General features: G+C 40.4%; 1 protein-coding gene across 8 annotated transcripts in view; it reads left to right on the forward strand.

Annotated features, from left to right (window-relative positions):
* Window positions 1-16,073, forward strand: part of MPDZ (multiple PDZ domain crumbs cell polarity complex component) — a 3,829,210-nt gene that overhangs the window by 3,186,455 nt on the left and 626,682 nt on the right. For all 8 annotated transcript variants that reach the window (XM_044061234.1, XM_044061239.1, XM_044061240.1 and 5 more), the window contains one exon: window positions 468-560. In XM_044061234.1, the coding sequence (XP_043917169.1) occupies window positions 468-560 (93 nt within the window). The remainder of the gene's footprint in view (window positions 1-467; window positions 561-16,073) is intronic.

Consider the following 16,073-nt stretch of genomic DNA (forward strand, 5'->3'; position numbering starts at 1 on the left):
AGTAACATTTTAAAAAGTTTAGATAAAACAAGGATAATTCAACACAGCAGCAGCACTGTAGCACAGCACGTTACAGGTTACACAGTTGCAGCTGAGACCCAGTAGCCTAACATTCAGTCACCTCAGTACAGATCTCAGTTTTACAGGTAGAACCAGGAAAACAAACGAACAGTGCTCCACCATTACAGCAGAAAGTAAAAAAATTAAAAAAAAGTAACTGTTTAAAGATAAGATAAGCATAACACACAGGCTCACACGTTTTCATTAACATGATTCAGTATTTTCTGTAAATACTTCACTACTTCAGGATTTTCATTTTAAGTTGATCTGTTCAAATGTCATAAAAACGGGTTTACTAAATAATTGAGGATAAATTATTTTTTTTGCCTGATTTGTCTAAAGGCATTTGGAAGTAGTTCAGCTTACATTTTTTTATGGTTTACTGCACTTATTTTTTATTTGTATAGGATCAAGGAGGACTAGGAATTGCAATCAGTGAAGAGGATACACAAAAAGGTGTAGCTGTTAAGAGTATTGCAGACAGTGGATCAGCTGCAAAAGTAAGTGAAAGCTTAACTAGTTGAAACCAGCAAACAGATTTGAACATTGGGCCTATACCTTGTGTAACCCTTAAAATGACATATGCAGAAAACATGGTAATGCATTGCTTTTAGTTTTTACTAGCTTTGTGTGATGTGTTTTCAGTTTTTATGTTGTTGGCTTAAAGTATCTAGTTGACAGTCGTTCAGTTATCTAACATCACCTGCTGAAAAATAAAAGCCAATTTTTGCTATTTTTTACCTGCTCTTTTTACTTCACACTCACAGGAATGGGTCACTGACTGTTTTGCTACTCTTATTGTTTTGTAGATAAGAATTAAACTTGATTGTCGGATCTGTAGTACACTTACAATACTGTGTATATTGTCATCAAGGTAGCTTATGAATGCAAAAATGTCCTTGTACTTTGAGGGATCTCACACTTAAACTGTATGGTGGGATTCAGAAAGTATTTCAGAAATATGAAAGACCACTCGTGCACTATGCTAATAAGTTTAGACCTAAACAAGAAAACTTTTAGTAAATTTTGCAACTTAAAATTTAAATCTTATGACATACACGATGAACTGTAATAACCAGAAGCAAAACATGGGTATGGTGAAGGGAGCAGCTGACCCAAAGGTAAGGTGCTAGGGGGCACGATCATGAGTTTCAAGAAAGGAATTTCATGCATGAGCTCCTTGCTCAATTCTCACAGGCTGGTAGCCCTGACAGAACTGACGTCATCACGCACGTGATGACGTCAGCTCAAACAGCGCGAAAATTTAAAAAAAAATGTTTACGACTCCCCAGGGTGCCGCGGCGCACACTTTGGGAAGCCCTGCAATAACAAGCTCCAAAACATATTTAGTGAGTAAAACATACAAAAAATATAGCGGATACTGTGTGAATTCAAAGAATATTTGAAACATAATGATTGCAGATTTAACATAGAATAGGCTTCTGGATGAATATGATAAGTAGCAGCTGTCAGAGAAGGAAAAATTAATAAGGAGGAGGATTGCAGTAGAGGATGAAGTTTAGGTATGCAGTTTTTGAAGAGTGCAAGAAGAGAAAGAGATCAAGTTCTAAGTGTTGACAGAGATTCATACTAAAATGTGTAAAAATCTAGATGACTGAGTGCATAAGTGGAGGGTTGCATTGTTAATATGTGAGATAAGGTCACAGAAAAGGCAGCGCAGTGGCATAACGGTTAATGTTGTCAGCTCATAGCAAGAAGTTGTCCGGATTGATTCTCGGCTGGGGTTCTTTCTGTGTGGAGTCTGCATGGCCTCCCCGCATTCGTGTGAGTTTCCTCCTGGTGCTCCAGTTTCCTCCCACATTACAAAGACATGCATCTGGAGCGTTTTTTCCCCGGGCCTCCACTGAAAACTGGTTCATTCCAAGTCGGACTTTCCCAGTAAACAAATGTTAAATAAGTAAAAGAAAAGACTAGGGATTCACATCAACAGTTATGAAAAGAGCACAGTTCTACTGTGGTTTGAGAGAAGGAAGTAGTAGTAGCAATAGTAGAATAAATATATGGATCTACTTCACAAGCTCGAAATTTCAAAACTTCGAACTACAAATGGTCATATATGAAGAAGATAAATCCACAGACCACCAGGCTGAAATCGAAGTTCTTTATTTAAAACAAAGGTGAAGTTAGCGCTTTTGGTAAAAACCCTGCCTCGGACATAAAAACATCTAACAGTCACATTATTTAAAATACATACTAACCGATCACCAAATGAAAACAGTTAAACACTCAACACAATTATTTCACATAAGGTCTACGCCTACTAAGTATAGGCTTTAAAGGCACTACGCCATTTAGACCAGGGTATCTGTTGGCTCCCAGTTCAATAATCCATCTCGTTTCATTATAGAGATAGATTTTCTACATGTTAAATTGGAACAAACATATGAGGGTATTATACATTCTAAGGTATTCAAAAAAGATTGTTGGAGGAATGGCCTTTTATCTAAAGATAGCATGCATCCAGGCCATGTCTTCCATAACATAGTGAAAGGACAAACTTTATGCCTGTCCAGACTTTGCACTGCTGATGAGGCTTTTGAACATGTGTTGAGTACCTTTACTGATAGACTTGTGACTAGAGGTTATAATCGAGAAATGGTTGATGATACAATGAAGGACTCTATTCTGTTAAGGGAAACCATAGCAGCACCATGGTTATCAAATAAGGGGAAGACCAATAGAGTCAACAACATGGTACATCAATCACAACGCCGTAGAAATAGACGTGTTTACAATGATAAAAGTCATTTTTTTTTTTGTTTTTCTTTTGATTCTTGTCATTGTTTTGCCTTGTTCTGGTTGTTGGTTTCATGTTATCCAGAAAGGGGAAGTGCCAGTAAGGGAGACATATTATAAAGATCGTTGCGAGCAGTGTTTGTTTTGCTTAGGTGCTTACCACGACCATACATCTTGTGCGATTTGCCCAGTTTTCATCCGTAAGATGTTGTGTAGTCAGCTTTCTTCCCTAGCTATTTACTTAGAAAAGCATTGATGTAAACTGATGGATAAAGACATTATGGAGGGATCTTCTCAGCCCGAGGGTCAGCCGTCTGCGAAGAAGAATACCAAGAAAGCTCAGTCGGATTCTTTGGCTGTATCACCTCCAGCAGATGTCTCTCTTGAGGTTAGTGAATTGTCTGGTTTTCTTGTCAGATTCCTTTCTCGTGACCTCTTCGGAGACTGGTATGGATCCAACTGCACGCACGTCCATGGAGGCCTTGCAGATGTCTGTCTTGGATGTACAGGGGGAACCACAGCTGATAATTACCAAAGGGCTTACAGGTATTCCTCAGATATTAGTGAGGGAAGAGATTCTGACTACAGTAATAGAATGTTGTCAAGGGTCACAGCCTCCTAAAATGCTTAAAGCTGACATTTCTCTCAACAAAATGAAGAAAACTGAGCACATCTCTCCTGCTCCTCAAGATCCTCAGAGTGAATGGCAAAACATCACTCAAGGCCTGTTTAATGCCCTTATGTCTCTAAAGCCTTCACAGGGGGTTTCTGTTCCTGCCTCTCCTTGGTGTTCTACCTCTCAGGCCTAGGGAGCAGGATTCCATTGATGATGATGATGATGATGATTATGCAGATTCTGATAAAGAGTCCCTCAATTATTCTACTCAGATTCCATGTCCACTAGATTATGGTTCTGAGGAAGAAGAGTCCATCAGTCCTGACTCTTCTTTTGAGGAGATTTATTTTAGTGGTCTCTTTCCAGAATGACAGAGTTTTTCAAATAAGACCATACTCGGGTGTCTGATGTTCAGAAGAGGTACTATGAGCTTCTGCAGATGGAGTCTCCTAGGCCCTCTGTTGTTCCTCCTGTTCTTGTCGCCTTGCTGGCTGCATTTTCCACTGGTTGTCATGCTCTTTTTTTTTTTTTTTCAAATAATTTTTTATTTTCCAAGTATAATGTTTAACAATACAATCATCAATAAACAAGTGTTATAAACCTTTATATACACTATGTACAATTGACCGGAACAAAGTAGGGGAAAAAAATAATAAATGTATGAAATTAGTAACAAAAATGTGTAATATTTGGTTAATAAAGTATAAAGTTACACATTAATTATTTAGGCATTTTTAATGACTCTTATTAGTTAAAATTTTTTCCCAAGGATTGTTTTTCCATGTTTTAGGTGAAATTCTTGATTCCTTCATCTTGATTTCTAATGTCGCTGTTTCTTCCATCAATCTCAAGAATTCTTCCAGAGTAGGTTTTTGTGAAGTCTTCCACTTTCTAGTTATACATTTCCTTGCCACAACTAGTATGGACCAAAGTAGGTATAGATCTTTTTCATTCATTCCAGTAGTATCATTAACATTTAAGAGGACTAAAGATTTGGTTAAAATAAAGGTATCTGTGAATATAGCTTGGAGAAAAATAGTAATTTCTTCCCAGAATTTTTTTATATTAACACAATCAAAAAGTATATGAGACCAGTCAGCTTTACAGTTTAAAGAACATCTCCAACAAATGGATTTATCAAGCAAATTGAATTTGGCTAGTTTATCAGGTGTAATGAATGCCCTGTGAATATATTTCCATGTAAATATTTTCCATACTTGTAAATTAAATGTTAAGTTAACAGAACATAAACGATTTGTTTTACTCTCAATTGATAGATTAGTACGACATCCTTTTGCTAAGAAATTCCAGTATCTTGCATTAGGGTTAGTTTTATATGTTATCAATATTTTGTATAATTTTGAAATTAGATTTGTCCAATTATAATTGTCGTTGTCATGCTCTTGATGCCCAGAAAAACTGAAAGGTTTTATAAGAGCCAACATGGACTCTGGGAACTACCGCCCCATCAGCCTGATGAGCCTGGTCTGCAAGGCTATGAAACGTATCATCATGGAAGTTGTAAACAATGACATAGGTAATCTCCAAACTCTGGACCTTACCCAGTTTGGGCTTGTAAAAGGCAGATCATGTCTCCTAAACCTGATAGACTTCTTTGAGGCAGTCACCAAAGCCGTAGATGAGGGTAAGGTGGTACACACAGCCTATCTAGATCTCGCCAAGGCTTTCAACACCATCCCCCACTCTGGAATTATAGATAAACTCACTAAACTAGGTATAAATCCCTGTGTCACACGATGGGTTGCCAACTGGCTCACTGACAGAACCCACACTGTGAAAGTAGCAGACTCTAAATCCAACTTCAGACCAGTGACAAGTGGAGTACCACAGGGTTCAGTCCTGGGTCCTCTCCTGTTTGGTATCTACTTCTCTGAAGTACAGGCTAACACAGAAGGTATTTGGCTAACAAAGTTCACAGATGACTGCAAACTAGGAGCCATAATCAAAACTCCTAACGATGTGGACATCCTACAAAAGGCCCTCACTGAGACAGATAACTGGTGTCAAAGCCATGGCCTCAAGCTCAATGCCAAAAAGTGCATTGTCATCCCTTTTGGTAAAAACTCTGTACCCATGAACTACCACATAGGCGATAGTCTACTTAACACTGAAAGTGTAATAAGAGACCTTGGGACACAGGTAGACAGTAGCCTCTCCTTTGATAATCACATCATCACAGTAGTCAGGAAATCCTTCTACGTGGCACACCTCATCACAAAAGGTTTCTCATCCAGGAAAAAAGAAGTCATTGTTCCCCTCTACTCATCACTCATTAGACCCATTATAGAGTACAGTGCCCCTTTTGGTATGTACCTCACAAGACATCTGCAACAACTGGAAAGGCCGCAGAAATACCTTACAAAGAGGATTACCGGCCTCAAACAGATGCCCTGTGCAGACCGTCTCAAAAAACTCCAGCTTTACTCTGTCGCATATCGCCTACTCAGAGGCGATCTCTGCCTAACATACAAATGTATGTCAAACCCAGAGCTGTTGGATATGCTCCACTTAAAGAAATCCCAATCCCTCTGAGCTATACACTCTAGGGACTTAAACCTTGTCACCACAATAAACAGAACATGCTGGAGGGTTAGATTCCTGTCCCAGCGTCTTGCCATACTCTGGAGCAAACTACCTATCTATATCAAACAAAGCTCCTCATTAGCACTCTTCAAGAAAAATCTTGATTGGATTCGAGATAGGAAATTCACCCCTGGGATCACTTCTGTGGCTCTGCCTGACAGGGGCACAGGAAAATAATTTTCTTGTGTGGCAAAAGCCAGGGTACCGTTTGACTAGGCTTATGTAGGCCCTAGGGCCAATAGCCTACCTATGAACCTTTGACTGCAAGTTTTTTTTATAAGTGCCTGATGACTGCAAGTTTCTTTATAAGTGACCATTGGCGGACCCTTCTGTGCTTCCAGTTGCCTCTGATAAGCCCTTCAAATTGTTGCCTGCTACAAAGTTTGTTCCTTCTGACAAGGACAGCAGTGTGTACTTCTGCTACCCTAGCGTTTAAAGCTGTGAACTGTCAAACACATATCACCAGATATGTTTTAGCTCTTCTCTCTCAGCCCTGTCGGGCCATTTCAGATCTTCCTGATTCTGAGGGGAAGGCCTCTGCTCTTTCCTTGCTAGAGACGTCTTCTTTGGTTGCTCCATTAAATGCAGCTGTGATGCACATGATGCTTTATCTAAGTCTTCTGCTTTTGGATCTGTTTTGAGGAGGTCCTGGCTCAGCCTTCAGCCTTTGCCTGATGATATCAAGGCTAAACTGATGGATGCTCCTGTGGAGACTAAGCATTTGTTTGGTGCTGCTGCTACAGAGTTGTTTAAGTCCCTGCAAGAAAAGGGTAAGGCCTTACAGGATTTGAAGCATATTTTTGTTTCACCTGATCCCAAATTTCAGCGGAATTACCCTAACAAGCCTGCCTTTGTTCGTAGACAGTCTCGTCCTCTCCCCAAAGGTAAAAAGAGTGGTAGAAGGGCTCCCCCTGTTAAGGCTGCCCATATGCCTACTCAGAAGCCTCATTTTCCTGACAAACCAGGTTCTATCTGACTGTCCTTGCCCTGTTCTTCTCAGTCACATTCCTCTTTCTTTGCGTCTTTCCCTGCCCTTTTCCTATTTGATTGAAGGTCACCCAAAGGTCCTGGGTTCTTTCCATAATTCTCCATGGTGATTACATGGTTTAGAAATCTCTTCCCCCCTTTTTGGGCATTCCTCAGCCTCCCCAGGAACAACTGTCCTTTTTTCCACAAGTGCTTTTGGACCTGTTGACTTAACGAACAATTCAAAAAGTTCCACCTCCTCAGAGGGGGGTTACTCTAGAACGTTCTTGGTCCCCAGGAAAGAAGCCACCTGAAGACTCATTCTGGATCTTTCTCAGCTAAACACTTATTTGAAGGTCCCTTCTTTTCAGATACTATCCCTTCAAACCTTGTTTCTTCTTCTACTTCCTCAGGGTTTTCTAGTTTCCCTGGATCTCAAGGATACTTAATCTACACATTCCCATTCATCCCCTTTTCAGGAAGTTTTTATGTTTCTCTGTTGCTTCCTGGCATTTTCAGTTCTCTGCTTTGCCCTTTGGTCTCTCTACTACCCCAGGGGTCTTCACCAAATGCCTTGATTTTGTGATTGCTTTCTGCAGGTTGAGAGGGATGCAGGTCTTTCCTTACCTGTAAGACCTGCTCATTCAGGCCTCTTCTCCAGAGATTTTTCTTCAGCATCCACACAAGGTCATGTTTTCTAGGGTGCAGGCTCCAGACTGTTCCAATGCTGGCATCCCTGCCTCCTCCCAAGGCGTTAACTCTGATTGCTTTCTTTCAATCCCATCTTCCTTTGGCTTCAGTTACAGCCAGGCAGTTTCTGAGTTCTCTGGGTTACGTGGCTTCCACCATTCCTAGCTTCCTCTAACCAAGCTGTACATGAAAAAGCTGTAGTGGTTTCTAAAGTCATTTCAACATTCTCATCATTTAGATTTTCTAGTCCCTCTTCCATGCCTCAAACTGGAACTTCAGTGGTGGATTCATCAGTTGTTCCTCAACCCAGAGCTCCCTTTTCAACCTCCAGTCCCCTCTCAGGAACTCTTCACAGATGCCTTAGATGTGGGATGGGAAGCGTCCTTCAGTCCTCTGAAATAGCATGGCCTTTTGTCTCTCTGACAAAAGAAAGACCACATAAGTGTGAAAGAGATGAGAGCTCTTTTTCTGGCTGTTCAGGCATTTCATTCTCTTTTCCTTCCAGGGCCCCTCATGATTCTCACAGACAGTACCACAATGATGTGGAATGTCAACAAGCAAGGGGTACAAGGTCTTATCTCCTGTGCAGATGAACTCTTCAGGTTTGAGATCTAGCTATCCAGTATCAGGTGACCCTTCAGGCAGTTTTTATTCCCTCAAATCAGAACACAGTGGCAGATTCCCTGAGCAGATCCATAACACAATCCCATGAGTGGATGCTTCACATGGATGTGTTTCTGGACATTATCCACCAGGGGAATGCTCCTCAAATAGATGTCTTTGACTCTCCTCTGAACAGACATCTTCCTTTATTTTGCACCAGAGTCCCATGTCCTCTGGTCTTGAAGAATGACACCCTCTCATTTTCTTGGAAGGGGATGTTTCTTTAGGCCTTCCCTCCCCTTCCTCTCGTTCCGAAGGTCCTGTTCAAGATAAAACAGGATGCTCCCAAAATCTTGCTTGTGACTCCCTTTTGGCTCAGACAGCATTTTTCCCTCTTCTTCTGCATTTAGCCAAGGGCAGTTATCACACGTTACCTCACAGGGTGGAACTATTCACCCAAGACAAGGAGTCTCTCATCCATCCCCACCTCTCCATTTGTCAGCTGACATTGTAGGTGATGGGATTTTGATCCCCTTCAGAGACCTTTTTTTTTTCTGAGGACACGCTTCGGGTACTGCAGGAGGCCAGAAAACCTACTACTAGAAAATATTTTTTGTCCAACTGGAAGAGTTTTTCCATTTAGTGTCTTTCTCATAACCTGGATCCACTTAACTATGGATATCCCTTTTGTTCTATCTTATTTGTGTGAATTGTTCAGTGCCCAGTTGGCATATTCTTCTGTTAAGGCCCACCTGTTAGCTATTTCTGCTTGTCTGCCTTTGACCTCTAGATTTGAGGCCAAACAGCTTCTTAAAAGTGTCCTTCACATCAGCCCCCCAGGAAGCCTGTCCCTCCTTCCAGGAATCTTAATTTTGTTTAAGAAAAATCGACTCATTCTCCTTTTGAGCCTGCTGCATCAGCTTCCATACAGCATTGTTCTTGGAAGACTGTTCTTCTTTTGGTCCTTACTTCTGCCAGATGGTTGTCTGAGCTGCAAGCCTGATGGATGTTCCTCCGTTTTTAGTTTTTCATAAGGACAGGGTGTCCCTAAGTACTAATCCTTCTTTTATGCCCAAGGTGGTTCATGAGTTCTCTCTTAATCAGTCTATTCATATGCTCACATTTTCCCTTCTCCTCATTCTGGTAGCGAGAAGGTTTTGCACACCTTAGATGTGCATATACAACGTAGATATTATTTGGACAGAAGGAAGGAATTAGTTAAGTGTGTAGCTCACAATCACTCAGGGGAACCTGACTAAGTAGAAAAGTATGGAGTTTGCCATACCTTGAGGCAGAGAGCTGCTCTGCCTAGAGGCTCCCCTTGTGTCATTGTTGATGATACTGTAGCGTCTTCTTCACTGGATTTCACCCCTACCTTACCCAGTAGAAGAGCTGTGTTGCAAGGGGTGAGACGAGTGAGAGTAAAGCAAAGAGGTGGACCGGTAACATCTACATTAACCGTAATAGTTATTAATAGTGACGATTTCCCATTAAAAGAAGGCATTGTTATTGAGAGGAAGTTGTTTGACGCTAGCCATGAAAATATTGGTATGATGCTTAATATGTGACAAAATCTATTTGATCTAAGTAAGTCTGATATTTGGTTAATGAGTGGTCCATATTTTGTGAGAGTGACAGAATACCGGCAGTTGTATACAATTCATTTGTTAGTGAAATATGGAACAGACACTAAAAGTGTGCCATTGGTATATTGCTTAATGAGTAAAAAAATTACTCCGGTGTTACATGTGGCAGTGTTTATTTGAATTGTTTACCAAACTTGGTTTAGAATGTGATGTCTTATATACTTTGTGATTTTGAAATAGCTGCTGTCAAGAGCATTAAGTTAAATATTAATAATGTGACGTGTAAGGGATGTTTCTTCCATTTTGGTAGGAATATCTGATGAAAGGTACAATCTCTTGGTCTTGGCTCTCTGTACAATTTGAATATGAGTTTTCAGTTGACAGTTAAACAGCTGGCAGCATTAGCATTTTTAGATGTGAAGGATGTCATTCCAACATTTCTGAGACTGAAGGAGTGTTTCCCATGTGAAGGTAAAGAATTTAAGTATTTTTCTGAGTGGTATCTGTATGGTAAACCTATATGTATATGCGAATATATATATATATATATATATATATATATATGTGTGTGTGGGGGGTACATATGTATATGTGTATATTTATGTATATATGTACATGCATGTGTGTGTGTGTGTGTGTGTATATACACACACACACACACACACACATATATATATATATATATATATATATATATATATATATATATGTTCCTTATGTCATCCATATTACTGCTAAATGTTATGACTGCTAAATGTTAGTGGTATGGATTTTTCAAACCTATGCTGTTATTTACAGAATGTTATAATTGTGTAGAGATGGTTTTAAAGTTGAGTTAGTACTGTTTTTTTCTAATGATTTGTATAACATTGAGTTGATTGAAATTGGTCTGAAACTCCCTGGCATTTTAGGGCTTAATTTTTGGTAGTTGAATTATGCATGCAGTTTTCCATGGTTCGGGGAGGAGCTAGTATGAAGAGATGCGTTAAATATGTGGTGTATTGCAGGCCCAATGACAGTGTCATACAAGAACAAATTAATTTTAATTTAAGGTCGTCTAAGTAATATTTCTGTGCTGTGTGTTTATTTTTAGAAAAGGGAAAGAGCAAGTTGTGTAAAAATAAATTGAATTTCAGGGAAGAATACATGCAGAGTAATGTTCAGGAGAAAGATTCAAATTTCAGCTGTATCCTACTATACTGATGCAGGATGTGCATGTTTAGGCAAAGGAATGCTGTACCCAGCAGCAAAGGTGATCATATAAATTTCACAAAACATGCCCTGACTTGCACAGGGACAAGTTGCTGTATTGCCTTGCTCTAGTTTCATGGACTACATTGTTGCCACTACAACCTATGTCCTCCTTTGAAAAATTAAGCATTTACATGTATTGCTACTGTTCCTTTCATTGAAGACTGATTCATACTGAAACCCAAGCTGCTGATATTGACATTTTATCCCATCAGTCACACATCCTACTCGTTTTCTTCCATACTGAACTCTGGAAAAAGTGTACTGTTGACACATGCTATTTTCTATTCATCTCTACAAGGCATTTATAGCTGCTAACTCTTCTGTTATTTTTGTCTGTAATTACATTGGCAACATTTACCTAGCAGATGCTTGTTGAAACTGATTGTTTCTGATATTCAGAAAGACTCCCAGCTCAAGTCTGCCATGCTGTCTTTGCCATCTCTCAGCTTGGGCCGACTCCCATCCCCTACTCTACCCCCATTTCCCACTCAAGCCTTCCTCTTCTACATTTATCTTGGCTATCTCCATCCTCCTAATCATACTTAGTTTTGCCGTTTTTGGAAGTTGATACTTAGCTAATCAACTTTAATCGAGTACAGCACTCTCTTTACCTAACACTTGCTCTCTCCAATCAACTTCTCTAATGAACACTAACCTTTCTCCTCTCTATTACACCCTTCATATTCTCTTGTTATGCACGGCTTCCAGAGTGCATTCTAGAGGTTACTTCCACCTACAAATTAACCATAATGACTTATCTTTTATCATCCCTCATGTCCTACTACTGCCCTTTCCAAAATGAACATGTTTGCATCACCTTCATTTTTCTTCTTTTTCTTACTGTGCCACCTTACATCCTATTTCTCGTCCCTTTCAACCCCAGTTGTATTTCTCCCACAAATACACACAATCCTGACTAAAGTTACACATCATCACATTGTATCAGCATACCTGTATCACTACACAAACACCATCCTGTTTAAAATTAGGTATTCAAATTACAGCCCCATTCTCCAAAAACTCATCATAATAATTAAGCATAAATTTAAATGGCTATACTTCAGTAATGAATTAAAACCATCCATTGTAAGTGTGGAGTCTGGAAAGAACTGAAAATAGTCATCTCAACAGAGTTATAAAGTTTCTCTCCAGTCTCCTCTCTTAATATAGGATATGTAGTTTACTTTTCGTAAAATAAATGCGTGAAGCGTATATAACAAATTGGATGACCTCCATGACTGTATTGCCATTTATTTCCCCTGACTTTCTAACAGTAACAGATATTTGGCTCAAACAAGATATGAAAGACATAGAAATCCTGCCCCCCTGGTTGCAATATCCATAAGCATGAATTTAAAGGGGAGGAAATGTTGACAGACTCTGTAAGAACATTTTCACCCTCATTGTTCATCCACTTATTTCCCCAAAATTTGGCAGTTCCAAAATACCGATATCACTTTTAAAAATAAGTAAGCATACAAGAATATTAATAGTGGCCTTATATATATATATTTCCAAGTAACAATATCCAAACTCCAGAAGATTTTCTCTGCTGGACAAATATCAATCTCCTCCTTGGAACCATTATTCTGGGTGATCTAAACAGTAATTGGCATGTTTTTAACTCAGACTACCCTACTAACTCTGTAAATCCTTACTTACAATTTACAGTTTCACTCAACCAATCACCCCCCATCACCACCCCACCCCATTAGACTCAATAAACTTGTTAACAGGTATTCTGCACTAGGCTGGCTACTCTCCTGGCAGCAAAACCACGTGAGCACATCAGATTCAGATTGTCTCCCTGATATAACTAGTGAATATCCTTGAAGTTTTATAGTATAACACCATGACACTGTAAACAAAACAGTCCTATGCAGCCAGTATACAATCTTTTTCATTTAACAAGGACACCTTTATCTCTCACCTGTCTCTCATTAGTTGGACCATACTTAAACCTTTGCCTCTAGTTGAAGCAGTCACTTACTTCAGTACAGTATTACTCAACATTCTTAATCTTGCTCCCATACATACAAAATGAATTAAATCAAACCCAACACATTAGTTAACTAAACAATTTGTCACAAACTGATAAAGTCTGGAAAGAATGACACTGAAGAAAAACACAAACCAGCTTACATACTTTTAGGCATCTTAGAAAATAACCGGGAAAAGCCGAAAGACACAACAACAGCAGCAATTGTGCTAATAAACAAATTAAATCAGACAGTCCTATTATGCCAGTCTTCAGCACGGATATCAAAACAATTCTGAAGTGTTCTGGCCCACAATAAATAATGTACTCCAGCTTGTTCACACTACTGCAGTTCCACCAAACACAAACAGCCCTATTGATAGTATGGTTACTTAGTTCAATAACCACTTTATCTAAACAATACATTGTTTGGTTAGAGATAACCCATCTACTCCCCTCACCCTGCCAATCTATACTGAAAATAATTCTGCTTCTTTCAACTTTAACCTGTCCCAGTGGCTACCATTTAAATGATATATTCAAACCCTGCAAACCACCACCTTAGCCATTGATAATCTACCAGGTAAGTATATTAAAATGGCAGCAGATGTCCTGATAAACTGGTCAGTGATAGAGAACTATATCAGCTCACTCTGGAAAAAACATATATCATTTCCCTGCACAGAGGTGGCATTTCCAGTGAATTCTTCAACTATAGACCTATAGCTGTCATATCTCCTCTAAGGTTCTTTGAAATGTTTATCCACTCTCAGCTTTTCAACTACCTTAGCAGCAGTAATCTTTCTCAAACCCATCCTGGTTTCCATCCCCACCTTAACACAAACACTGCCATCCTCAATTTCACTAACATGATCAACTTTCACAGAAATAGAGAGGACCTTGTTTTTTTCTCTTTTCTTATAGGTTCATAGGTTGGTACTGGGCTATCTGCCTGAAGGCATATATTAGCCCAGCCACGTTGTGCGGTATTCACCGCCCCTTTAATAGTTCCCTAGACCCTTGTACTAGCAGCTAGTACCCTTGGCCCCTATCTAGTAGTGCTGTTGGTGTGATCCCCGGTGTGAACTTTCTGTTACCCATCCACTCATCAAGGTTCCTCTTGAAGAGTGATAGTGAGGGGCTGTGTCTTATGTAGATCGGGACCCTGTTCCATAGTAAGGGAAGTCTCTGCAAAAGGAATCTATCCATCCAGCATGTTCTATTCATTGTTGTGTTGAGGTTTATATCCCTAGAGCGTGTAGCTCGAGTAGATTTGTTTTTGCTAAGATGGAGCATGTTCAACAATTCTGGGTTGGACATGGCTCTGTACGTTAGACAGAGATCGCCTCTGAGAAATCGGTATGCAACAGAGAACAGTCTTAGCTTTTTCAATCGTGCTGCATGGGGCAACTGTTTGAGGCCAGTAATCCTCTTAGTTAGGTACTTCTGTGGTCTCTCCAGCTGCTGGAGATGTCTAGCCAGGTACATTCCAATTGGTGCATTGTACTCAATAATGGGTCTGATGAGGGAAGAGTAGAAGGGCACCATTACATCCTTAGATCTTGATGCGAACCCTGTCGTGATCAGATGGGTCACATAGAAGGATTTTCTAACCACTTTGGCAACATGGTTATCAAAGGAAAGCTGACTATCTACTTGGGTCCCTCCCTTATTTCTTCTGCAGATTTCAGGGGATTACCTCCTATGTTGTAGTTTGCGGGTACTCTGTTTTTTTCCAAAGAGGATTACTACGCATTTTTTTGCATTTAGCTTGAGACCATGGCTTTGACACCATGCATCGGTCTCATTTAGGCCCTTCTGGAGGATCTCCATGTCGGCTGGAGACTCTGTTATAGCACCCAGTTTGCAGTCGTCCGCAAACTTAGTCAGCCACAGCCCTTCCGTGCTTGCCTGTACTTCTGAGAAGTATATGCCAAACAGGTGGGATCCCAGGACAGAGCCCTGAGGCACACCACTCGTTACTGGTCTGGATTCGGACATAGATCCCGCTACTCTTACTTTATGGGATCTGTCTGAGAGCCAGTTTGCGATCCATCTTGTGACGTAAGGGTTTATGCCCATGCTGGTGAGCTTATCAATAATACCTGAATGGGAAATGGTGTCAAATGCTTTAGCAAGGTCAAGGTAAGCCATGTGTACCTCCTTTCCCTTATCTATAGTCTGAGTAACTGTCTCAAAGAAATCCACCAGGTTCAGGAGGCATGATCTGTCCTTGACGAAGCTGAACTGTGTGGGGTCCAGCGACTGGAGGTTCCCAATCTCTCCATTTATGAGTTCCATAATGATTCGCTCCATAGCCTTACAGATCAGACTGGTCAGGCTTATTGGTCGGTAGTTCCCAGGGTCAGTTGTGGCCCCACCCTTGTGTAGCGGGATCACCGTTGCCGTGCGCCATTCTATGGGCGCATATCTTGTGGAGAGGCTGAGACTGAACAGGGTATTAAGATGCGGGGTTAATTCCTTTTGGAGCTCGTATATGACACAGCCTGGGACACCATCTGGTCCCATGGAGGCAGTGTTTTTAGCTTTAGATAGAGCCTTGTTAACCAACGTATCAGTAATAATTGGACTTGCGCAATCCCCCAGAATGGTAATAGGCCCTGTAGGTGGTGGTGGTGGGGGGATTTGCACTGAACCTGTCAGCCAAGATGTTGGCAATGTCAGAAGGGTCAGTGTATTTTGTTCCATTTTGTACTAGCTTAGAACAGACCTGAGCGTTGCCATTTAATTTTCTGACATAGCCATAGAAGACTTCTGCAAGGGAATAGTGAAGCTTTCCACTTCGGATGCAAGTAGTTTGACTTTTGTTTTGGAAAGATTTTTGACTATGGTTTCTTTGACTGGGGGAGGTGGAGGGGTGAGGATGTCCAGGGTTATCAGTTTGTGGTCGGATCTGACCAAGGAGGGAGTGATAACGGGTGTGGTACAATGGGCACCC

This window comes from Protopterus annectens, chromosome 2.part0, assembly GCF_019279795.1.
Source record: "Protopterus annectens isolate FY-2018-M chromosome 2.part0, PAN1.0, whole genome shotgun sequence".
Taxonomy (NCBI): Eukaryota; Metazoa; Chordata; order Ceratodontiformes; family Protopteridae; genus Protopterus; species Protopterus annectens.